Source organism: Cetorhinus maximus, chromosome 16, assembly GCF_964194155.1.
Source record: "Cetorhinus maximus chromosome 16, sCetMax3.hap1.1, whole genome shotgun sequence".
Lineage (NCBI taxonomy): Eukaryota > Metazoa > Chordata > Chondrichthyes > Lamniformes > Cetorhinidae > Cetorhinus > Cetorhinus maximus.
In genome coordinates, this window is record NC_135894.1 from 73,125,346 (window position 1) to 73,150,494 (window position 25,149).

General features: G+C 46.3%; 1 protein-coding gene across 1 annotated transcript in view; it reads right to left on the reverse strand.

Annotated features, from left to right (window-relative positions):
* Window positions 1-251: 251 nt before the first annotated feature.
* LOC144691695 (NXPE family member 3-like) overlaps window positions 252-25,149 on the reverse strand; it is a 64,291-nt gene continuing 39,393 nt past the window's right edge. Inside the window, exons 5-6 of the mRNA XM_078560051.1 lie at window positions 9,546-9,755; window positions 252-2,062 (exon numbers count right to left, since the gene is read on the reverse strand). Of these exons, the coding sequence (XP_078416177.1) occupies window positions 1,509-2,062; window positions 9,546-9,755 (764 nt within the window). The 3' untranslated portion in view covers window positions 252-1,508. The remainder of the gene's footprint in view (window positions 2,063-9,545; window positions 9,756-25,149) is intronic.

The window sequence follows — 25,149 nt, forward strand, 5'->3', positions numbered from 1 at the left end:
CTCTTACAGGTCGGCCCCCTTTTGGGAGCAGGTGTGAGGGTGACACGAGTGAATCCCTGCCAAGGTTAGATTTGATATTGCTCCAGGTTGCCATGTACATGGGCTTTGTGATGGCATGGGCGAAATCACAATTCTACTTACAGTTTCCCGTGGTCACGAGAGAACGGAGTGCTGTGCAGGTTCTAATGCATGCAGGGTTCTGCATATTAACATTGTTTGGCGCATGCTAAGGATTGAACCATCAGCAGGCAGACGGTAAACTAGTGTAATTTAATTCAGCTATCATAAATCAAGGTACATTCAAGAAAAGTATCATATCCGTAACCAAAAAGGAGCTGTGACCTTCCAGCCAGCAGAGGATAGAAAACCAAGAAGTTGAAGTAATGTGTCAGCAGCTTACTCTGCCTGGAATCTAGCAGATTGGCACGGGCCTTTCTGCCACTTTGTAACCCTGAGATGGCCTCTGCATGTGTTTCAACACCATCCTAGCTCTCATCAGCTCCATTCCCTTCACTGTCCTCCTTGGTGGAGGAGACGTCTCAGTCCTCCATGTCTCCCTTAGCCAAGACATCCCGCCATTGTAGTGTTAGGTTTTGCAGGGCGCAGCACACAATGTTGATCCAGGCCACTATCCGTGGTGATTATTGGAGAGCCTCGCCTGAGTGGTCCAACATCTCAACCTCATCATTAGGAAGCCTGTTGCCTGCTCAATCATGAACTTGCTGGAGGCATGTGCAGCATTGTAGCTCTCCTATTGGCAAGTCATGATTCACCATCACCAGCCGATTGGTTAGATGGAAAACCCAAGAGGAGAAAAATTGGACCTACTGCAGAAAGGTCATTTTTCAATCACTGCAATCGAGTGCTGTGATGAAAATTACCATTAACTATCTTTGGGCCCCGCTTCAGCCTTTGGTTTCAGAAGCAGCATTGGTGAGAAGTCCTGTGGGTTAAGCTACCCTTCAAGTCATACTCCAAGTCATACTTAAATTAGCCTTCCAGTCACTCCTTTGGCAGGTTGCCAAGGGATTGGCCACCCACACCCCCTCCTGCAATTTACAACATTTCACAAGTGTATCAAAGTTTGCAAATCTATTCTTGTAAATTCCATCATCACCCACCTTAATTGTGTATCTAATTTGCTTAAAACATTTGTGAATTTTTTGGGTTCACACCCATCAAAGAGTTATATGGTGAACATATATCAAGATGGGGGTCAATGCTTCAGAAAAGTTATTAAAACAAAATGCAACCACATAATCCCCTTTCTGCAGGCATCATGACTCAGTGTAAAAACAACAATAATCTACACATACCACAAAATATTCTTCACATTTGCCCTAGGATCCACTTCAAAAAATTCCAGCTGTAGGGCATCCACATTTAAAACTAAATAGTACATTCATTTAAAAAGCACTTCCAGAAATCTTGTAGTTAGGATTGCTAATCTCTTCATTCTGTAATATAATATGAATCTCATAATGACCAAGTTCAATCTAAAACAGTATTTAACTCTTTTCAGAAGGACATACATATGAAAGAAACACATCTACTTCATTCTTTACAATGACTTTCTGGGGATGTAATTCATGTGGCAGGTAATGTGCTATTGTCATCTCCCAGGCATCCACAAATGCCACGTTGATGCCCTCAAACATCTTTCTCATCACTAAATCTAGTTGATAGGAATACCAGTCACTGTTGTAGAGACTGACGTCCCGTGGAAGGGCCTGGACATTGGCAGTCTTTATTACAACCAGTGTGTCTGGACTCCTGTCCAGCAATCGTAGAATTGACTTGCGGATGTTCTGGAGCCTTCGAATGTACGTTTCAACTGGAAAAGTGTTGAAATGACACCATATGGTGAAGGCTATAATGGTGCTCTTTCCTCCTTTAATCTCATCCAGTTTATTTGCAATTAATGGTAGATCCTGACTCGAAATGGGTAAGATTCGGATGGGTTTGCCATGGGCATAATATTCCACTTTGATCTTCTTGTCTATATCCAAAGCGAGATGAGGGCCGGTATTTTTAGAATTACCGAGATCAAACTTCTTCAGACCTAAAACAGAAGATGTCACATCATTTAACTTGATGCTGAAATGTAATTCTGTGAATAAAAATTAACAGGCATAGAATAGATAAATCACTTAGAATCTCAGTTGTTAGAGGAGAGGGTGGAGGAAAGTCAAGAGGTGCAGAAAACCAGACATGATGGTCATAGTCGCTTAAGAACTTTCACAGTGGGAGATGCGGTTCTTGCGAAGAACTTTGGAGATGGGCCCAATTGGCTGTTAGGCGAGGTGAGTACAGTAACTGGACCCTTCTCCTATAATGTATCAGTAAATGGCCAAATAATTAGACAACACGTGGATCATCTCTGCAAAAGAACGCCAGCCCCACAAGAAGAAATGCAGTCTTCATGTACGCCTGAATCTGTTCCGCATGTAGAGGACAGATCACACAATTGGGAAGCACTGGTAGGACCTGTGGGACCCTAGATGGTCAGGGAGACAAACCTTCCAATTTCCACTGAGAAACCTAGTGGACAACTGTCTCCTGAAATGGAAGTCTCAGAAAAACCAGCCGAGGTTGTTGAACTGAGATGCTCAGCACGTCCGAGAAAGCCTCCTGAAGACTTGATAATTATTGTGTAAATAGTTAATGTGTTTTAAACTTGCTAGCTGTACTTTTAAGTAAAGGTGGAGGGATGTGGTAAAATGAGGTACCCTGTCCCTTTAAGAGAATGCAAGTGTACTGATCATGTGACAGCACTGACAAATCACTGTATAGCATGGGCAACTGGGAACTGTAAGTCTAGTTCTAGAGGATTCTGAGTGAGCACATATGATCTGGTGCTCTGCCCGATGTCTCAATAAACCATCACTGTTTATTCTTACATCAGTCTCTTCCTGTTATTGATTGCAAGCAGCAACTGAGGAGAACATAGGAAGGGGTGCAGTTAGAGTTTGGTTGGTCAACAAACTGAATTACCCAAGACATAAAAGTGAAAAAACAGGAAACATTTGTGCTTTGAAACAAAGGAAACAAATCTTGGGAGTTGTTTGTTCACTTTCTGCAAACAGCATTTTAAGTTGGAGATTCAGGAAACACACACAGAGATAGTCCAGCTGAGGATTAGCTACAGAAAAGCCTGCACAGTGTACACACACATATCAATTTCACCAAAATAACCGTCCAATCAAACATAATAATCTTCTATCATTACAGAGAGGTTTTTCTTTGAAAGGAACACAATCCTGGATTGTTGATTACGCATGGTGTTGCTGATCAGGATGGCATTGTCTATGACCAATGTATCACCTTTTGACATAGATTCAGAGCCATTATTCGAACATTGGCAAAAGTTACTGTGACATTTTGAAGGTATCATGGCAGGCTTTGCAATCACAGATGACAAAAGACAAAAAGCCTTACTCCTCCGCTATGGAGGTAGAGAATTGGAAGACATTTTTGAGACACTTAGTCTGAGCAAATGTCTATGATACTCTGGGGGCCAGGGTTCGAATCCTGCCACAGCAAATGGTGAAATTTTAATTCAATCAAAAAATCTGGAACTAAAAGTCCGATGATGACCACAAAACCATTGCTGATTGTCATAAAAGTCCATCTGGTTCATTAATGTCCTTTAGGGAAGGAATCTGCCATCCTTTACCTGGTCTGACCTACATGCGACTCCAGACCCACAACAATGTGGTTGATTCTTAAATGCCCCCTGAACAAGGGCAGTTAGGGATGGGCAATAAATGCTGGCTGAGCCAGAGACGCCCACATCCCATGAATGAATTAAAAAAAAACTCTCGCATCCTGACTTGGTCTCACTGTAGTTGTGCAGATCTCTTTTCTCAAGGTGCATATAAATCTCTCGACTTCTCCATTAGCTCTTGGCCAATGGGATGTGATTTTTCAATGAGTGAAACCCATGTAGTTTGCAAATTTACTGAAATAAAATCACATATTAGCCTCTTCGAAAAAAACACTGCAAAAACGAAGTATCTGAATTGTAGAAACCACAGTCGCCTATGAAATTTTGCTTATACACTCATACATTATGTTCATTGTTAAGATTCACCAGCTCCTAAAATGTTCCTGACAGCAAGCAAGTTTCCACCAGTGGGAAAATCTGCAAAATCAACACTAACTTCAATCTGTGCACCTGGGGATAGTTCAGACTTGAGAGGACCACCAAGATTTGGCACTGTAGATGCTTGACATGGCAAACTCTGACTTTGTGCTCTACCATGTAGGCAATTCCTGGGAACCATACCTTTTCCCTTAGGAGTTGTTTGTTATTGACAATTCCCTGGTGGCCTTCATGTGCTTTATCGACAGTACATTCCCTCAATGAGTGGCGGGATGACAATAGAGTGGCTGTGTGACACGAGATCAGATATGGTTGGAACGGTGAGCTCTTTCGAACATTGCGAAGACATTGTAATGTGCATGAGCAACTTCTTTTGTAGACACTCTCTCGATCACGTCTTTCCAGTTTTGTGATTCCATAGCTGTCATACGTAGTTGCAGTGCCTCATCCTGTTTCATTATTACTTTGATGTCAGCTGTTTTAGCGACTTTGGCACCATATTTAGGCTGACATAGTTAAAACTTTTCCTCAAATTAGTAGGACTGACTGTCGACAATGGGTGTTGCAAAAGAGAGTTCGCTGTGTTGAGCTTACCTGGCTGATACTCAACATGGAACTTGTGCTCTGGTAATTTGAGTATCCAACCCTCTATTCAAGTGGGTAGTTTATTATTGAACAAGCTTACTATTGGTCTATGATCAGTTATTATTTCAAAAATAAAATACCAACATGCCATCACCTCCCCATAAGTTGTTATGAGTTTCTTTGCAAATACAGAATGAGTCCTCACTTAACCTCCAGCTACACTCATCTTTGCACATCCTACGTGCACACATCCTGCTGAGCTCCCAGCAGAACTAATGATCAACAATTACATGAACACATTTGAGAAAAGAAGCATCAAACGAAAGTAAATGCAGAGCGAAACGTGACATTTAGAGCTATGCTGTTGAAGCCAGGTGATAAGGTGTATGTGAAAGCTAATGGTCATGTTGGAAAACAAACAGCCCCTTATGACATCCAGGCTCACTCCCAGGCTCCATTTGCTGTGACCAACACAGAAGGATCAATGATCACTGCTAAGCCTGATTCACAAATCATCACACAAAAGCGTAATTCTTCAGAGCACTGAAAACACCATTTGTAAGCATTGAATCCAACTCAGACATCAACATCTCAGACGGAGAAAACGAGTTCAATGAGACCTTATCTGATGTCAGATGATATCCTACTCATGCGAGAAAATGTCTGTCACGTTAAATGATAATGTTACAAAGTGAAGTATTTTCAGTCAGTGAAGAAACCTTTGACCTCATTATATATGACTGAGTGTATTGTAAAATTAATGCAGTTTGTATATGTGATGTGATGTGATATATCATGCCTCTCATTAACTAAGAAGGGGGAGGGATGCAGTGTAATGAAAATTGCATGTGTATTTTGCCTATTTAAGATGCACAACTTATATCAGCAGAGGGAGTCTAGAAGGGAATAAAGGACGCTTGTCCAACCTTTTCGGGTTGGGGGGGCACATTTCAAAATGTTCTCACTCAAGGGGCTGATGAGCAAATTTCGGAAAGATAAAATTTGGCACAACACTAATTTCAAAAAAGACTGAGGTGTGAAAAGAAACAGTTTCGAGCAAAGAAAAAGTAATAACTAGAAATGAATATTGAAGTGTGATAGGGTGAGAGTGTGTGTGTCCGGCTCACTCCCAGGCTCAGGGTACTCACTCACTCACCCTCACCCACTGTGAGAGTGGATGAGAGTCCATGTTGGTGTGTGGGAGTGAGGGTGAACGAGAATCCTAATACTGGGAATGAGCCAGACTTATACACACACACTCTGCACCCCCACACATGCCCTCTCCCTCTCTCTAGCCCTTCACACTCACTCTCTCCCTCACTCTACCCTTTCAAACTCTCTCTCCCTCTCTCCCCCCTCACACACTCTTTGCCCCTCTCTCTTATCCCCCTAAATGCTCTCTCAACCCCCCCACATGCTCCCTCACCGCACCCCCCCCACACTCCATCAACCCCCCCACACCCCCTCTCACCACCCTCCCAACACGCTCCATCAACCCCCCCACCATCCCTCACCACCCCCCCCAAATGCTCCATCAACCCCCCACACGCTCCCTCACCACCCCAGCATACGCTCTCTTCCTTCCCCCACTCCACTCTCTCTCACACGGTCTCCAGTCAGTCACTCACTCAGGTGCCAGTGGGTCCCTTTCGGGCTCACCTGTGCCCTGCTCTGGCCGCCTGGGCCCCGCTGTTCCGGCTGTCTCATGCTTTGAGCCCTGGAGTTCCTTCAAAACTTACCTTCCCGCTCTTTGCTGCTCGTCCACTCACAGGCTGGTTTATCTCTGCAACTGCTGCTGAGAGGCTCACTATTGAGCTTATAAGCAGCAAATACAGAGAGAGCAGTTTTAAAGCATTTTTCAAATATAAGTCAATTGACTGCCTAAGAGGTTTGGCAGGCCGAGTTCAGAGCCACAATATGGCACATGGGCAGTGAGTTGGACAAGCCTGGAATAAAGGAATCCTGAGCCTCACTGAATCTTTCTGCTTCTTCCCTAGAATTTCACAGCGATGGGAAAGCAAGCGGGTGCATGACTGGGAGGCCCTGTAGGTGCTTCTGCTAATGGTGCTGTGTAGGGAATGGGAGATGCACAAGAAGCCAGAGTCAGGGTATTGAGGTAATTATGGGGTCAGGTGCAAAGAAATGTCAACAAATACAGCAGGAATGGATGAGTCAAAACTATTGTGAGTTAGGAGAAGGCAGCAGAGGAGCTGAATGTGCGGTTGGAGCCAATAGTTAAGAAGCACCCACATATGCTGGTGAATGAACGGGCTAAGAACCATTCAGGCATATTTGCCTGCCAGGGTAGTATTGAGTCTGAAGATGACAAAAGCATGGATGAGAGTTCAGGCAGCAGATGGCTTCATCCCATCTGATCCCATGTCTTTGGATGATGTTAACAAATAACATTGTGTAGGTGACAAAGAGACCGGGGTCAAGGGTACAGCATTGTAAAAAACACAGGCCTGAATTTTGTGCTCGTCACATGCGTGTGCTAGGTGGGCCTGGAAGTGGCTGCGATATCCGCTCCCTCCTGCAATCGCAAGTTGAACTCAATTTAACGCTGGCTGGCCAATTAAGGGCTGTCCAGCTTGAAATGCACGCCAACAGGGGCTCAGTGCTGCCAGCAGGGGCGGGAGCGTGGCAGGCGCCAGAGCCAATGGGAACCCGGAAGGCGGTTTAGAAATTGTACAGGCCGCTCCCTGAAGGCTGGCAGGAGTTGCTGAAGAGCCTCGGGGAACTGTTTCACATTGAATTGAAGGATTTTCCATTGGCAGGAGTTATTGCCTCAGGATTCACTGCCAACACCAGATGGGAAGGCAATGCCGATGGGCACCCTGCCCTCACTTCTCTGATGACTGCCTGTGCACTCTACTGGAGGCAGTGAGTACGCCCACCCAACGTCTTCTCACGCGAGTTTGGGACCACCGCACGCCAGCTCCGAAGGTGTAAAGTGTTGACCACAGAGTTAAAGATGTAAGTTGGGAAGAATAGATGTTGCTAGAGAGTCTAATGTTAGATTGGCAAGAGTGGAAACAAGAAAGGGTGGCCTGAAAGGAGAAGATGTGTTAAAGAGGGATGGCATGGACATCAGTGTCGAAGGGTTATAGAGAGATTGAGAAGAACAATAAAGGACAATGCACCAGAGTCACATTCACCATTTGTGCATTTGTATAGAACAGTTAGAAACAACTTCAAAATTATTTTAACCACATGATTTGTCACCTACTGCTAGTTGTTGGTTCAGACTTTGTGGCTTTCAAAAAAATTGCAATGGTTCAATTGCTCAACTTAGTGCTGCAAACATGAGCCTCATTTTTAGAATAATAGAATCATTGGACAGGAAACTGTGGCTGGCTGTTTTGAGGAGCTGAAAAAGTTTGGGAAGGCAGGACACCCATCCCTTTCACCACAGACAACTAGTGCTATGCTAATTGAAAGGAACAGAGCCATTTAAATATTTGGTGTCAGTACTCTGCAATAACTCAAAATGGAGAATCCTGCTCTGGTGAAATGGGAGATAATCATAGTGGCATCTCCCACAGTGAAAGAGTGCCACTAAAACCATGCAAGATCTAAAGAAAGTTGTGTCATTTCGACAATTTCCCTCAGAGATCAGCCGAGGAAGCCATCAGGCAGAAAAACAGATTTGCATTTATTTGTGCGTTTCGTGATCCCGGGATGTCCCAAAGTGTTTTACCGTCAACAAACTACTTTTTGCTTTGAAGTGTAACCATTGTTTTATTGTAAGTCATCAATTCTTCAAAGATCAATTACTTTTCTTTCCAGTGTTCATGAAATCTTCTTAAACCTATGAGTTGTATCTACCCCTGCACTGGGGAGGCGTGGGTCTTAATGTGGCTACCAGGTGATGAACTTGATGGAATTCCCACCATATACTAGGAAAACCCTCAACAAAGCCCCAAAGGTAACTGGAGCCAAGAAGCACTTGCACCCCTTGGAATGCCTCAAATTGAAGCCCTCTCCCTAGGGTTGCAGTATAGTTCCCTCCCATCAGCATTTAGAATTCCATGGACTTTTTCAGCTCAGGAGGAGGCCAAATGGTCCAGTGCACCACATGGTCCAGTGCACCACTTTGAATTTACTGGATCTGTGACGGAATGCTGCAACACTCATAGCAAAGAAATCCAGTCTTTCCATTTGCTGAGCTGTAATCTGCCTAATTTTATTTCAGCAGTTATCACATTTGCTGTTTGCCTCAAATTTTTTAAAAATTCTTTCAAGGGATCTGGGCATCACTGGCAAGAACATCCCAAAGTGCCCCTTGAACTGAGTGGCTTCCTGGGGCTATTTCAGAGGATTAACCCACATTGCTGTGGGGTCTGGAGTCACATGGGGTACAGACCAGGTAAGGAGATTTCCTTCCACTAAAGGGCTTTTACAACAATTAATGATAGTTTCATGGTCACCATTACTGAGACTAGCTTTCACATTCATTAACTGAATTTAAATTCCACCAGCTACCACGGTGGGATTTGAAACCATGTCCCCAGACCATTAGCCTGGGCCCCTGGATTACTAGTGACCTTACCACTATACCACCACCTCTCCAATAAAATCCATGTGAATGTTTTGCTGATAATGATCTTGAGTCCACAAGCATGACTATCAAGAACGAGTGAAAGTGCCCTTTAGCTCCCACCAGCAAAACATTTACCCTGTGGAATTTTCCAGTATTCAGTACACTAAGCTGTGTTGTATAGAAATGCTGACCGATATATTCACATTTAGGGAATAATAATTTACCTGGAAACTACACAAAACTGGATCGGGGTATATGTAATACATAAAGGGGATTAGATCAAAATACATATGAGAAATAACTAAACTTAACCTGATACAAATCCTGTCAAATATTCAAACCACTGGCGTATAGTGGAATCTCCAAAAATGTAAACTTTTTTCCCACTGAGACAGTCTCTTATACTTGCAGGTGTGTTGAAACGCTGAACTTTACAGCTTGATGAAATCCACTGGTCCTGATAATAAAATCCAGATGGTGAAAGCAGAGGCTTACCAGGGACACATTTTCCAACTCCTGTGCCTGAAAATAAAGATGAAGCATTTAAATACTCAAAAACCACTGCCCTCCACCTTAGGTATATGTTTTTTTTTCAATTGGCTTATCACAGTTTCTGGAAAATCCCAAAAGGCCTTCTATAGTTACCAAAGACAGTTAAACAGAAATATAAAAGAAAAATAGTTAAATGACAATACTGTGAAAAATATTCTGTCATTTCTGCATCAAATTCTGGTCACCAAGGCATACGGGAAATTATTAAACCCTGGAAATGGTGCAGAGAAGGTGCACAAAGTCAATCCCTGGTAAGAGAGGAACATGCAATGATGAAAGATGAGAAAACATGGCCTCCTGAGCATTGAAATGAAATGATTAAATGAGGACCACACAGGATGTCTACAGGCTCCTGAAGACTTAAGCCGGGATTTTCCATGCCTGCCTGTGTCGGGTGTGATCGGTGACGTGAGCGGGCCACGTTTCCTGCCATCATTGGGAACCTCATTACAATACATCTCCATATCATTATTAGGCCTGCCCACTGGTATCGCTTGCCCCTGCCCCCTCACCACCCCGGCTGGATCATCTGCCCACATCAGCGGGAAAGCACACTGATGTGTTTGACAACAGCATATAAAAAGCATTCACTTGGCGGGCTGCACTTTGAGGGGAACTCGGAGGTGAGTACACAGTAACGTTGTGCAGCGCTGTTGGACTTCAAGCTTGAGGCACATTGTGGGGGCAGGGGCAAGGGCAGCCCTGTGGTTCAATGTAGCCCGCAAGCATTCGGGGTTGGGGTTAGCGTGGCCGAGGGAAGCAGTCATGCATTCGGGACACCTTATATAAAGTGACCATTCCTTTGCAACTGAGACAGTTCAGGCGCAGCCATTATTGTGATTGGAGTTCTAGCTTATCTGCCCACTCAAGCGACGCAGAGGCATCAAAGTGCCACCAAGTGCTCCAGAGCTTTTCACCCCTCGAGCAGAGACTGCAAAGTAATGAGCATTTTAGTGGACTGCAGAACAGTTGGATGGCTGCACACGTTGTACAATCTCCTTGCTAAAGCTGGCCATGGAGCAGTCACTGGTGGAGGTGCTCACAGCCCCTTGCAATGTCATCATCCCGGTTTGGACCAGTCCCCCTGATGGATCAAGCTAACAGCGCAGCCTTGCAGCATGGGTTAGGAGAATGCCTGTGCCTGAGCTGAGAGCACAGCATGCAGTCCAATGGGCAAAGCTGCTGCCAATCGGCTGGGTGAAGTGGGGCGGCGGTGGGTGGGGTTTCAGGCAGCCATGCAGTGCACTAATCTCTGGCCATCCAAGTGGTGGCCAGAATTCTCTGCGATGTGTTGAGAGGCCTTCAGACTTAACCAAGACAGGTTCTTAGTACACCCATGCTAACCCATGTGTCTCTCTCTTTCATCCTGCAGGAAGAGTACGTGAGGATCATGGAGCCTGGTGAACTAGCTGTATGCCTCGTGGCTTACACAGAGCGAAGATGGCGGAGGAGACCGTGGCTGATGCGCCTGTCTGTGCAGAGGGAGGAGTAGCACCCTCAGGAAGAAGGGGTGGCTGGGGCTCCCACATACGCTGCTGAAGAGCCACAGTGAGCCATCGCTGGTCAGTTCTTCGTGATACCCAGGGTCTATAGACACCGCCTTTCATTCCTGCAGTTGGCTGAGATCCTGTGTCGCCGAAGACTGTGTATATCTAGGGAACTGGATGGCCACATCTGCCACCTGCTGCAGGATTTGGCACCATGGGAACATGGAGGGCACCTACTGCCAGTGGCTGTGAAAGTGCACAACGGCACTCAATTTCAAGGCTCCACAGATGGTTTCTGTGGGTCTCTCAGGCCTCCATCCACAAATGCATCCATGAGGTCACTGATGCCACCTTCATGAGGGCACATAAATTTGTGCACTTCGCCCAGGACCATGACAGCCAGGATGCCAGAGCGATTGGATTCCGCCCAGATCTCGGGTTTCCCACAGGTGCAGGGCGCCATCGACTGCACTCACATGGAGCTCAGGTCTCGATCACAGCATGCGGTCAACTACATCAACTGCAAGGGGTTCCATTCGCTGAAAGTGCAGTTGGTATGCAATCACCTGAAACGCCTCCTGTAGGTGAGCGCACGGTTTCCAGGGAATGTCACCACTCCTACATTCTCAGTCGGTCACAGATTCCTGATGTGTTCCAGGGTCCACAGAGGCTGCAGGGATGGATCCTCTTGGACAATGGCTACCTGCAGAATATGAGGCTGGTGATACCTGTACGGTCACTTCAGACTACAGCAGAGCGAAGGTATAATAAGGCTCATACTGCAACTCGCAACTTGGTGCAGCAGACCATCGGGATGCTGAAAATGAGGGTCCGGTGCCTGGACCAGACTGCAATATAGTCCACAGAGGTTGTCATGCATCATCATTGCCTGCTGCACCCTTTACAACCTGGCGCTGCAATGGGGAGAGGTGCTAGCTGAGGAGGAGTTGGGGTTCTCCTCCAATGAGGAGTCGCCGACGGGGATGAGGGTGAGGAGGTTCTTGAAGGCAGCAGTGATGGGGATGAGGCCCTCGCACTGGCCAGACAAGGCAGGTGTGATCGGGAGGCCCTCATAGCTGCTACATTTGTGAAGGATGATGACGATACACAGTGAGGAGACCCCATAAATCCTCACATTGCATCTGTGAATGTTTGGCTCCAGTCTGGCTTATGGCAGCATGAATACCCTCTGTGAGAATGCTCCTGTCATGGAGGCGCAGTGGAGGCCCTAATAGTCGCTCAATTGCAGGAGGATGATGACAACATGCAGCGAGGACACTCCATAGATCTTCACATAGCCTCTGTGAATGTCTGACTCCTGTCTGTCTGAGGGTAGCTTGCTTACGCTCGGTGATCAGGGTCATATCATAGAGATGCAGCCATGAAACTTTAGAAATGCTTGATCCTTTGTTTGCCTTCAGTGCCTGACCCCTTCAAGAGCACCGCGTCACTGGCCACAGATGCTGAAGAGATGGGGGTCAGCCCCACCTTAAAGGTGCTGAGAGCACACAGAGGGAATGAGATAACTCTGTGACGCCTGCCCACTACATTCTGGCAGCAATGACAAGCACCGCCGAGGTGCAGGCATCAGTAATGTGTCCAGTGAGTGTGAGGCCGGACCATCACTTTGGTCTGAAGGCTGCACAAAGCACAAGGAAGAGGCCCTGGACTGAGACACCTGCCTTTATCTTGTGCAGAAAGGTTTCACAGCTGAGTTACATGAACATTACTCATCAGAACAAGGAGCCATAGGCAGGGAGACATTCTTGGGAGTTTATTGACAATAGTGAACAATATGTACAAATGATTAACAACCATGCGACATCATCTTCTTAACATTCCTAACCCTGCCACTATGTCTTGGTGCTCCCCGGACATCCACAGCAGAGGTGAAGGCAGCCTGCTGACTGTGATGACCTTGGCGGTCATCCTCTGGAGGGGCGAGACCTGGAGGGCCCCAGCCTGCTTTCGGGGTGCTTCTGTGTGACAGTGGTACCCTCCTCGGCCTCTAGAGCTGGAGTTGCTGAGGTCACAGGAAGAGGGGATCCAGATGGGCCGGACACTCCCGGAGTTGCCTGGGTGAATGGACCCAGTGGGGGCACACCTGCTGATCCTCCTCCCTATGGGTATCCAAGGGTCCCAGGCTGATTCCTTGAGGAGAAGGGGTAGCTGGATTGAGATTGAGCTGCCCAGCACCCCTCTCGCATACACACTGTTGGAAACCAACTATGGCATCAGCGATGGAGTCGAGCCCGTGCAGCAGTGCAGGAGTGATGTCCTGGACCAAGGTCTCCAAGGTAGCCGCCATTCTACCAGTGTTGACCTCAGTGCATTGACATGCCGGTGCTATCACTTCAGAGTGAAGGCGGACAGACTCCTTCATCATCCCTTGCAATCCGAGGAGTGCAGCGGACATCCCTTCCTGATGTCCCCGAGCTTCCCTTTGTAGTTCCAACAACTATGACATGAGCGAGCCCAGAAGCTCATCATCTGACTCGGACTCAGCAAATCTCTGTCCCCCAGCAATCCTCCGAGTGCCGGACATCTGGGAAGTCCCTGCCGCTGGCTGCGATGCGCTCACCGGGTTGAGATCCCAAGGCTATTCTAAGGCTGAGTCCCACCGAGGTGTGTCTCTCTGCACTGGTGGAGGGTGTGGGTGAGTGCAGTGATGGGACTTCAAGGAGGGTGCCTTCAGATTCCTCTTCAGAGGCTTGATTAGAGGCCCTGGGTTGTGGACTCTGTCGGTGTTTCCCAGATGTGCCTGCAAAAGCAAGGGGAGATAATTAGTGCATGGCAGTGACCTGTGAACAGGACACATTACTCACGGCACGGTTGTCTGATGGATGTTACACTGCTGGGCCCTTACTTGGTAGAGCACCACCAACCTCACCGTCAGCACAGGACTGGTCCAGATCAGCGCCAGCCAGCTGGATGGCTCTGTTTTCAAAGTCCGTGACCCTGATTTCAGGAATTGCTCCAACGGTCTGTGACCTCTTCCTCTTGTTCTGTGCCAGCTTGTTCTACATGAATACAGTTGGGGAGAGTGTAAGCAGGACGCCTGCCAGGCCAGATGATAAGTATGCCTGGCCTGTGTGGGTGGTGAGTGGTCCCATGGACGAGATGAGGGCAATGATGGTGTGTATGAGAGAGTGAATGGTGATGTCCCTTGAACTGGTAGTGAGTGAGATTTTTATTCTTCACAAATTTTCTCCTTTATCTTTTCCTCAAAGTATTGGGTACAGTTGTATGACCCTGGATGGTCCATAATCAAGTGTCTGTCATTCAGTTTTGAACCATGATAATCAGTTTTGACAAATCAAGCCTAATCCTCTTCCAACCATTGTGCAGTCAGAATGCTTAGCAATTAGGGGCTGAATTGTCCGGTCGACGAGCGAGGGCAGGGCCTGCTCGCCGACGCGTAAAATGACATGCGGTGACGTCGGGTGGGCATCCCAACATCACCGCGTGTCATTTAGCTTTCCAGTTTGACGGGCATGCAGCTGAGTCGGCTGCGCGCCCGCCGAACTGTCAAAGGCCTATTAAGGCCTGTTAAAAACTAACTTAAGCAATTAAATGAGCTGCCCGATCAACCTTAAGGTTGGCGGGCAGGCAAAGAGCCCAGGCGACCTTCGAATTTTCATGAAACCTCATCCACGGGCGGGATGAGGTTGCATGAAGTGTTTTAAAGGTCAATAAAAAATTTGAAAATAATTCTTTGACATGTCCCAGCTCATGTGACAGTGTCACATGAGGGGGACATGTTTTAAAAGTTTTTAATTACTTTATTTCACTTTTTAGATGTCAAATTGATCTCCCTGGGTCAATATACAATGCTGTGAATTAAAAACAAAATAAGAATTTTTAGAACTTACCTTCAACATGCTCCTGCTCATGTGACAGAGTCACATGACGGGACATGTTTTCCATTTTTTTAAAAACTATATTTTTAATGTGAAAAATCTTCAGCTCCCTGGGGCAGCTCTGTGGCATCAGGGAGCTTTCTGTGAGCGTACCCGTGCGCATGCACTGACTTCCGCGCTCGCCCTCCTCCCCCCAACACCCTGGCAGCGCTGAGAGTTTCAGCGCTTGATTCACGCTGGCTCGCTGTTAATTGGCCAGCTAGTGTGAAATCGCGGTCGGGGGCCGATTGCGGGCAGCGGGCCATTGCTCGACTGCTCCTTGGCATGCCCGCCGTGCCCGCCTGATGAGGGGAAATTCCTCTCCTAAGTCAATCCAATTAACTATATTGACATTCCCAGTAAAAGTTTGAAAATTCGCTCTCAACATTCTACAATGAGTAAGCAACACTCTGAATACTACAGAAAATAATAACCACTCATGAAGTGTCCAAAGTGTAATATTCTACCCAAGGCATCAGGGCTTGGACAACAAACGGTAGCAGCTAACCTTACCACTCAACAAGTTTACATATAAACATAAACATAGAACATGATAACATATGGGACCCACATTTGTCTTGAATTAATAAACCTATGAAAGATATAGCACACATGACCTCCTTTGCAACTTCAACCTCATCTCTCAGGGACCGACATAACTGATCGAGCCTCCTGAAATACATCAGTACTTCAAGTGAAGTGCATGAAGTCTTGGTACATGTATTGGTACTTTTACCTCATATACACTACATGTAAGGGAAGGTTTTATTATATCATTGAGTTCATCAAAAGCATTACTCAGACAGTTTCAGTGTTTCAAAGTCCTACAACTTTATTAGGGGGTAAAGGGTGATATTCTATAATACCTCCACATCAGGGTGACAGGGCTATAGACTGCAAAATTAAGCTCCATAGCACTACTGAAGCTGGCGCTATAGAAGCCAGAGGCCCTCAAAATGGCGCACACAATATTTCTGGTTACTTCCAGTGTGACCCCCATGTTAGGAAGGGCATTAGCTGGAAGCTTTTTCACAGTGGATAGATTGTGACATTGAACAGCCATTCAGCTGCACGAGGGACCCCACCACAAGAACGATTTAAAGGACCAGTCATTTAACTTCGGGTGAAGCATTTTCCACTTGCTGTTGTTCTAGCAAAGTTTGTGGAAATATAATGGGATGTTTTGAATGAGTTCTGGTAACTTACAGGTTCTGGGAGTGCTGCTGCTTCCTGGTAGAGATGGAAGAGGAATTTTGTGGCAGAAAGGGTAGTGCACTCATCAGAGCTGTAACTGCAGATCCTCTGGGTCTACAACACAACAGGAAAATGGAGCTGAGGCTGCAGAGAGGGGAAGCTCTGCACAGAGGGATGAGGAGGAGGAGTAGGCCATCTGACACTTTGAGCATGCTCCACCATTTACTAAGTACATAGCTGATCTTCTACCTTAACTCCACCCCCACACTATCTTCATATAGGACACTTCTCAGAAGGCCCAATCAACCAAGGGTTTTCAGGGAGCACTGCTATCTCCACCTTAGCCAGCAGCAATATATGAGGCACCTGCAATTCACCAAGGGAGTACTCATAGAACAGTGCCAACTCCTTCAATAGGACCAGCAGGGAAAGGATGGTGCTGCCAGTGGCCTTCAAGGTCATCATCCCCTTTAACTTCTACATGTCCAGGTCCTTCCAGGTAGGAGAGATAACATTGCAAACATCACAGTTCGCCATCCATTGCTGGAGAGGTAACAGAGGCCCTGAACACAAGGCGAGGAGAGTTCATCATTTCCTCACTCACCAGACAGAAGCAGGAGGAGAGGACATATGGATTTGCCAGTGTAGCAAGATTACCAGGGAGCCATTGACTGCAGCCTTGTGGCTCTGTGGGGCCCAATGTCGAAGGGGAGAGATCTAGGAACTAGAAAGGTTCCACTCAATTAAAATGCAGTTTCCGTGCAACCATGCCTAAATCATCATGTTGGTGAATGCCTACCAATCTGGTAGCAACCAGGTCACCTTCATCCTCAGCATGTCTGCTGTTCCTCCATCTTTGACCAACCACAAAGTGCCAGAAACTGGCTGCTGGAGAAAAGGGATAACCCTGTACTCATAGCTGACAACTTCGCTCCACCACCTGGCCATACATGTCCAATGGGCCAACAACGGGAACTATGTTGCTATTCAAAATATCTTGGAGCAGTCGACTGGTATTCTGAAGCTGCCTGGATCGCTCAGAGGGAGCTCAAGCAGAGCCCTACAATACTCGCTCTAGCTTGTCTCTAAACTCACGGTTCTCCAAAACCTTGTTATCATGAGCGCACAGACATTGCCACCGGAGACATGGAGGCTAATTCAGGAAGAGCAGTCTGTGAGGAAGCATCCAGAACCCCTTCTCTCCAGACCGGTTGTCCATGAGCACCTACTGAGACTTTGGTTCCTTTGGGTCATTATTTACGACCATTGCTCCAATATTCCCCATCTTCCCTTTTCTCCACAACATCCCATAGCAGCAGCTTCTTGGCTAAAATCCTGTCACAAAAGTAACAATAAAAACCCTGCCATAACATCTTTACCCAAAAACACATTCAATAATGTAAAAGGGGCTGAACTTATGCATTCCTTTAGTGCCTGTCTCGCAGGTGCCCTTGCCTATCCTAGTGCTCCCCAGCAGTGCTAAGCCAGTGGCTGCAGCATGGCAGGTGCAAAGCTGCTGACTTTCACTGGGGGAGACAGCAGATGGCCATAAGGTCTCAGCTTTGGACTGCACCACCTCCTCTTGGTGGCAGCCGTCTGGGCTGGCTGACTAACAGGCAACAGCAAGGGCGCTGGCGGAATGGCAATGAGAACATGAACGCTGTCATCCTGAGAGAGGAGAGCAGGTTTGTGCACCATGGAACCACTGTCACTTCTACAGGGCAGCACCTCAGCAATCCTGGTAATCAGATGCAGCACAGGTTGCTGGACTGTGTTAGCCTGCAAGAGCCTTTATGCATTAGATCTGTATCCATGATGGCAGCAGTCTGGGCCTGCATGGCAGGAAGCATGGAAGCTGGTTCCATTGGTGGGTACATGAGGATGAGTTGGGCATCTGAATGTTAGTCCTGAGTCCTGACAGCTAGGCGCTGCTGGTGGGTGATCGGGGTGTAGTGCATGGGGTCAGTGGTATTTTTAAAAAAAAATAATATTCATTTATGGGATGTAGGCTTCGCTGGCTGGGCCAACATTTATTGCCCATTCCTAGTTGCCATTGAGAAGGTGGTAGTTAGCTGCCTTTTTGAACCACAGTGCTGCTAGGAAGGGAGTTCCAGGATTTTGACCCAGTGACAGTGAAGGAACAGCGATATATTTCCAAGTCAGGATGGTGACTGATTTGGAGGGAAACTTCCAGTTGGTGGTGTTCCCATCTATCTGCTGCCCTTGTCCTTTTAGATGGTATTGGTCGTGGGTTTGAAAGGTGTTGTCTAAGGAGCCTTGGCGAATTCCTGCAATGCATCTTGTAGATGGTACACACTGCTGCTACTGTGTGTCAGTGGTGGAGGGAGTGAATGTTTGTGGAAGTGGTGCTAATCAAGCAGGCTGCTTTGTCCTGGATGGTGTCAAGTTTCTTGAGTGTTGTGGGAGCTACACTCATCCAGGCAAGTACTCCATCACACTCCTGCCTTGTGCATGGTGGACAGGCTTTGGGGAGTCAGGAGGTGGTTTACTTGTCACACTATTCCCAGCCTCTGACCTGCTCTTGTAGCCACAGTATTTATATGGCTAGTCCAGTTCAGTTTCCAGTCAACTCTGAGGATGTGGATAGCAGGGCATTCAGTGATGGTAATGCCATTGAACATCAAGGAGCAATGGTTGGATTCTCTCTTTTTGGAGATGGTCATTGCCTGACACTTGCCTGGTGCAAATGTTACTTGCCACTTATCAGCCCAAGCCTGGGCATTGTCCAGGTCTTACTGCATGGACTGCCTTGTATCTGAGGAGCTGTGAATGATAATGAGTTACAGATAAGGATGAAACCAGATGGGTCTTTACAACATTAGACTTTTAATTCCTGATTTTTTATTGAATTTAAATTTCACCATCTGCTGCGGCAGGATTCAAACCCAGGTCCCCAGGCATTAGACTGGTCTCTGGATCACTAATCCAGCAACAATACCACTATGCCATCACCTCCCCCTAGTTGATAGAAGGGACATTCAATGCCTTGACTACCTGCATGAGGTCATTGAACTGAACTGCTGCAAGGTTCTCAGGGTGAGGCACCTGCTCCCTTCTTAGGATGTTAAAGAGGGCCTCTTGGCCTCCCATGGGAATTGTCACTCTCCTCCTGTTGACAACTGGATTAAGATTTCCAACACCACATCCAACAAGCTGGATGTTCATGCAGCAAATTGGAAGCTGTCTCTCTTCCTGTTGCTCTATTTATAACCAGTTGCTGCAGAGACAAGCAATAGCATCTTCCTAAAACTCGGAGCAGTTCCTCTTTAAGAGCAGCAGGCTCTAGCCATGCACACTGCTGGGCCCTCTTTTAAGCTAGCCAGAAACATATGTGGTCTTTGGCTAAAATAAAAGCAAAATACTGCGGATGTTGGAAATCTGAAATAAAAATAGAAAATACTGGAAAAACTCAGCAGGTCTGACAGCATCTGTGGAGAGGGAAACAGAGTTAACGTTTTGTGCCCGAATGAATCTTCTTCAGAGCGGTGCTGTTGAGTTTGGCTGCCTGCCTCAACAGGACCGGCCATGGGATAATCGTGGATTGCACAATTGAAACTGGCAGCTCATAAACTTCTAGCCCTTAGTGTCAAATTTTATTCAATTATGCTTTCAAGAATCTCTATAGGGCATCTGTGTATATTAAAACAGCTATTTAAATGAAAGTTGTTGATTGGAATTGTTTTGGGGTTTGCCTAACACCCAGTGATCTTGATAGGGTAGAATAAGTTGTCTTCTAGGTTTGTGTCATGGGGCACGGGCATGACAAAGTGCCTGCAAAAGTGAGGAGCACACTTTTAAAAAAAAATTCTTTCACAGGATGTGTGTGTCACTGGCTAGGCCAGCGTTTATTGCCTATCCCTAATTGCCTTTGAGAAGGTGGTGCTCTGCTGCATTCTTGAACTGCTGCAGTCCATGTGGTGTAGGTACACCCACAGTGCTGTTAGGGAGGGAGTTCCAGGATTTTTACCCAGCGATGGTGAAGGAACAGCGATATATTTCCAAGTCAGGATGGTGAGTGACTCGAAGGGGAACTTCCAGGTGGTGGTGTTCCCAGGTGTCTGCTGACCTTGTTCTTTTAGGTGGTAGAGGTCGTGGGTTTGGAAGGTGCTGCCAAAGAAGCCTTGGTAAGTTGCTGCAGTGCATCTTCTGGCTGTATACACAGCTGCCACTATGCGTCAGTGCTGGATGAAGTGAATGTTTAAGGTGATGAATGGGGTGCCAATCAAGCAGGCTGCTTTGTCCTGGATGGTGTCAAGGTTATGATTATTATTAGAGCTTCACTCAACCAGGCAAGAGGAGAGTATTCCAACACACCCCTGAATTGCGCCTTGTTGATGGCGGAGAGGCTTTGGGAAGTCAGGAGGTGATTTACTTGCCACACCTCTGACCTGCTCTTGTAACCACAGAATTTATTTGGCTGGTCCGGTTCAATTACTGGTCAATGGTAACCCCCAGGATGTTGTTAGTGGGGGATCTCACAATGGTAATGCCATTGAATGTCTAGGAGAGATAGTTGGATTCACTCTTGTTGGAGATGGTCATTGGCATTTGTGTGGCGTGAATGTTACTTGCCACTTATTAGCCCAAGCTTGGATATTGTCCAGGTCTTGTTGCATATGGGCATAGACTGCTTCAGGATCTGAGGAGTCATGAATGGTGCTGAACATTGTGCAATCATCTGTGAACATCCCCACTTCTGACCTTATGATGGACGGAGGGTCATTGATGAAGCAGTTGAAGATGGTTGGGCTGAGGACACTACCCTGAAGATCCCCTGCAGTGATGTCCTAGGACTGAGGTTGTGGTGGCCTAGACAACTATAGGGAGCCCACTTAGTACTAAAAGGGTTAATGGAGAAATTTAATTAAATGCTTAGGCCTAAGAGAAAAATACTGCAACCTTGAAGAACAATAGCATCTTGTCTGACCACTTTAGCAGGATGGGCCTTGAGACATTCCATGTGTCTCTCTCTTGGGCCGAATGTAATCAAAGTTGTGATAGTCAAATTATATACAACTGCACTTGTGGTGTAGGAATGGAAATTTACTGAAACATGGATTGCTCAGTAAACTTATGCAAATAATGGATTGAGATGTACAAAATTTACTGATTGGTTGTAAAATGCTTTTAAGCAAGTCTTTGTGTATTCTGCTTTGAGACAGTACAATAACTCTCGTTGTATTGTTCTCCCTTGTGCACAAGTAATAAATGGGGTTTCTACGACGAAATGATGCCTCGGTGTGATTAATCTCCTACAAGATGACTGACCTCCAACAACCACAACCATCTTCCTTGAGCTAGATATAACTCCAACCAATGGAGAGTTCCGACTGATTTCAATTTTGCTAGGACTCCTTGATGCCACACTCAGTCAAATGCTGCCTTAAGGGCAGTCACTCTCACCATGCCTCTTGAGTTCAGCTCTTCTGTCCATGTTTGGAGCAAAGCTGAAGTGAGGTCAGGAGTTGAGTGGCCCTGGCAGAACCCAAACTGAGTGTCAGCGAGCAGGTTATTTCTGAGTAAGGGACACTTCATAGCACTGTCAGTGACCCTTTCCATTACTTTGCTGGTGTTCGAAAATAGACTGATGGGGCGGTAATTGGCTGGGTTGGATTTTTCCTGCTTTTTGTGTACAGGACATACCTGGGCAATTTCCACATAGCTGGGTAGATGCCAGTGTTGTAGCTGTACTGGAACAGCTTGGCTAGGGGTGCGGCAAGTTCTGGAGCACAAGTCTATTGCTGGTATACTGTCAGGGCCCATAGCCTTTGCAGTATCCAGTACCTTCAGCCGTGTCTTGATATCAGGTGGGGTGAATCGAATTTTCAGAAGACTGACACCTGTGATGCTGGGGACCACAGAACAAGGCCAAGATGGATCATCCACTTGGCACTTCAGGCTGAAGATGGTTGCATATGATTCAGCCTTGTCTTTTGCACTGATGTGCTGGGCTCCCCCATCATTAAGGATGGGGCTGTTTGTGGAACTTCCTCCAGCAAGTTGTTTAATTGTCCACCACCATTCAAGCCCTGGATGTGACAGGACTGCAGAGCTCAATTCTGATCCATTGTGGTTGTGTGATCACTTAGCCCTGTCTATTGCATGCTGTTTACGCTGTTTGGCATGCATGTAGCCCTGCATTGTAGCTTCACCAGGTTGACACCACATTTTTAGTTATGACTGTTGCTGTTCCTGGTATGCCCCCTGCACTCTTCATTGAACCAGAGTTGATTCCCTGGCTCGTTGGTAATGGTAGAGTGGGGGTCTGCCGGGCTATGAGCTTATAGATTGTGGTTGTGTACAATTCTGTGCTGCTGTTGGCCCATGGCACCTCATGGATGTCCAGTTTTGAGTTGCTAGATCTGTTTGAAATTTATCCCACTTAGTGCCACACAACACGATGGAGGATATCCTCCATGTGAAGACGTGACTTCATCTCCACAAGAACTACATGGTGGTTACTCCTACCAGTACTATCATGGATAGATGCATCTGTGACAGGTAGATTGGTGAGGACAAGGCCAAGCAGGTTTTTGCCTCTTGTTGGCTCCTTCACCGCCTCCGCGGTCTTACAGCTATGTCTTTTAGGACTTGGCTAGCTTGGTCAGTAGTGGTGTTGCACCCTCCGTGCTTCTTCCAAGTGATGTTCAACAGGGAGGAATACAGACTCATCAGCTGGGGGGTGTGGTAGGTGGTAACTGTCTTGTTTTGTGTTTCAATGATGCACACAGGCCATCAACATTGTAGCTAAGCTAACTTTATTGATAACACATTTTCCTAACATAAACACAAATCTGCAGTAACTGATTTCTATCAAGACAGGATCCAATATGTGCTATCTGACCTTCAACTCCCAGGTCAGCTGACCCCCTATATTGTACAGAGTACCGTATATTATCTAATACTGGAGTCCACTATCACAACCAACTATTATCATGACATTTACCTTTTATGAAAAAATTTTTTTATACGACTCAAGAACACAAAGTCTCTTATCTATTCTTTCTCACTCTTGTTTTGATCAGTCTGTTTTGCATTTTACTCATTCCTGTATCTCTGTGGTTTTTTCACAATTCTTCCACTGGATGTTCTGAATGGTGACAGGGGTGATTTTGAAGGACAAGGGGCCTTCTCCAGCTCTGTGTCACTATCACCCCTTGGATAGTTTTTAGGACTCTCAGGCTTTGTCTGGTTATCTGCTGCTTCACTGGTGCATTCTGGTTTTTGATCTTCAGCTACACTTTCCGGTTCAGAGCAGTTCATTTGTTTTCTGTAAGAATTTTCGGTTTCTCATGTACTGTTGTCTGTTTGGAGTCTGCATTATGTAAGTCATTGGTTCTCCTGTGATTCCTGTGACAACAGCAGGAATCCAGATCCCTTCATGCTGAATCCTCATTGTCTCCCACATTCTGGTCAGGCAGAGATTAAAGTACTGTCTCTGCTTCTGCTGTCTCAGTTTGAGCAAGTCCTGCACACTGTAGCTCACTGGCTGTGGAATTAACAGTTGGGGTGCAGTTGGAAGCTTAGTTCTTAGTCTTCTCCCCATCAGGAGCTGTGCTGGAGATGATCCAATGTCCTCTAATGAAGTATTCCTGAAATCCAGCAGAGCCAGGTAGGGGTCTCTTCTGTCCGCCTTTACCTTCTTCAACTGGTGTTTTAAGGTCTGCACAGTATGTTCCACCATTCCGTTGGATTGTGGATATTTGGGACTTGACGTAGTGTGGCAAAACTCCCAGTCCTCTGCAAATTTGCAAAACTCAGTGCCTGAGAATTGTGGACCTTTATCTGAGATCAGCACTTCAGGTATGCTGTGGTGAGTTAAAACTGATTTTAAATGATTTATTACAGTGATGCTCTTATTATCATTTCTCAGCACCACAGACTCAAAAAACTTTGAGTAATAATCTAAGCTAGTAGATTCTCACTGTTGTCAAATGTGAACAAGTCCATTCCAATTTTCAGCCAGAGCCTCTCTGGGACGCTATGTGGCTGAAGTGGTCACTTTTGTTGCGATTTACTGTACTTTTGGCACACTGCACACGCATTCGCCATTTCCCCGATTTGTGCTCCCTTTCCAGACCGATACATTACATCTCGAGCTCTTCTCCTGCGTGTTTCTATGCTGAGGTGACTTTCATGTTTGCGCTGCAGCATTTCTTTCCTCAGTGTTGCAGGAATTATAATCTTTTCTTCCTTGAAAAGTATTCCTTCTGCTACATGAAGTTCCTCACGAAGGTTCCAGTATTCTTGTACAGCAGAAGGGGCTCCGCTCGGATGTGTGGGCCAGAGAGTTTGCACAACCTGCTGCAGTTTTCTCAGGGTGGCGTCGTTCTTGGTCGCTTTCCTGATCTCATCCAGTTTGGTTACAGCCACAGGTAAGTTCTTTGTCAGCATGTGAACCTGTGCTTCCGTTTCTTTATCCTTTTTATCCACAGAGTCTCTGTGATGTACATTTCCTTGCCCGGTTTGTATTTAACTCTGACCTCGTACTTCTGCAGACACATTAGTAATCTTTGGATTCTTGATAATGCACAGTTCAGGGGCTTTTTAAGTGTAGCTTCCAAAGGCTTATGATCAGACTCTACTTCCATGACTTTGCCATAGACAAACTGGTGGAAGTGTTCTAGGCCAAACACAATTGCTAGCATTTCTTTCTCTATTTGGGTATACTGCTGCTGTGTTTCAGTCATCGCCTTTGAAGCCTATGTCACTGGTGCCTCATTTTGCAAGAGGACAGCTCCCAGGCCAGTCTTTGAAGCATCC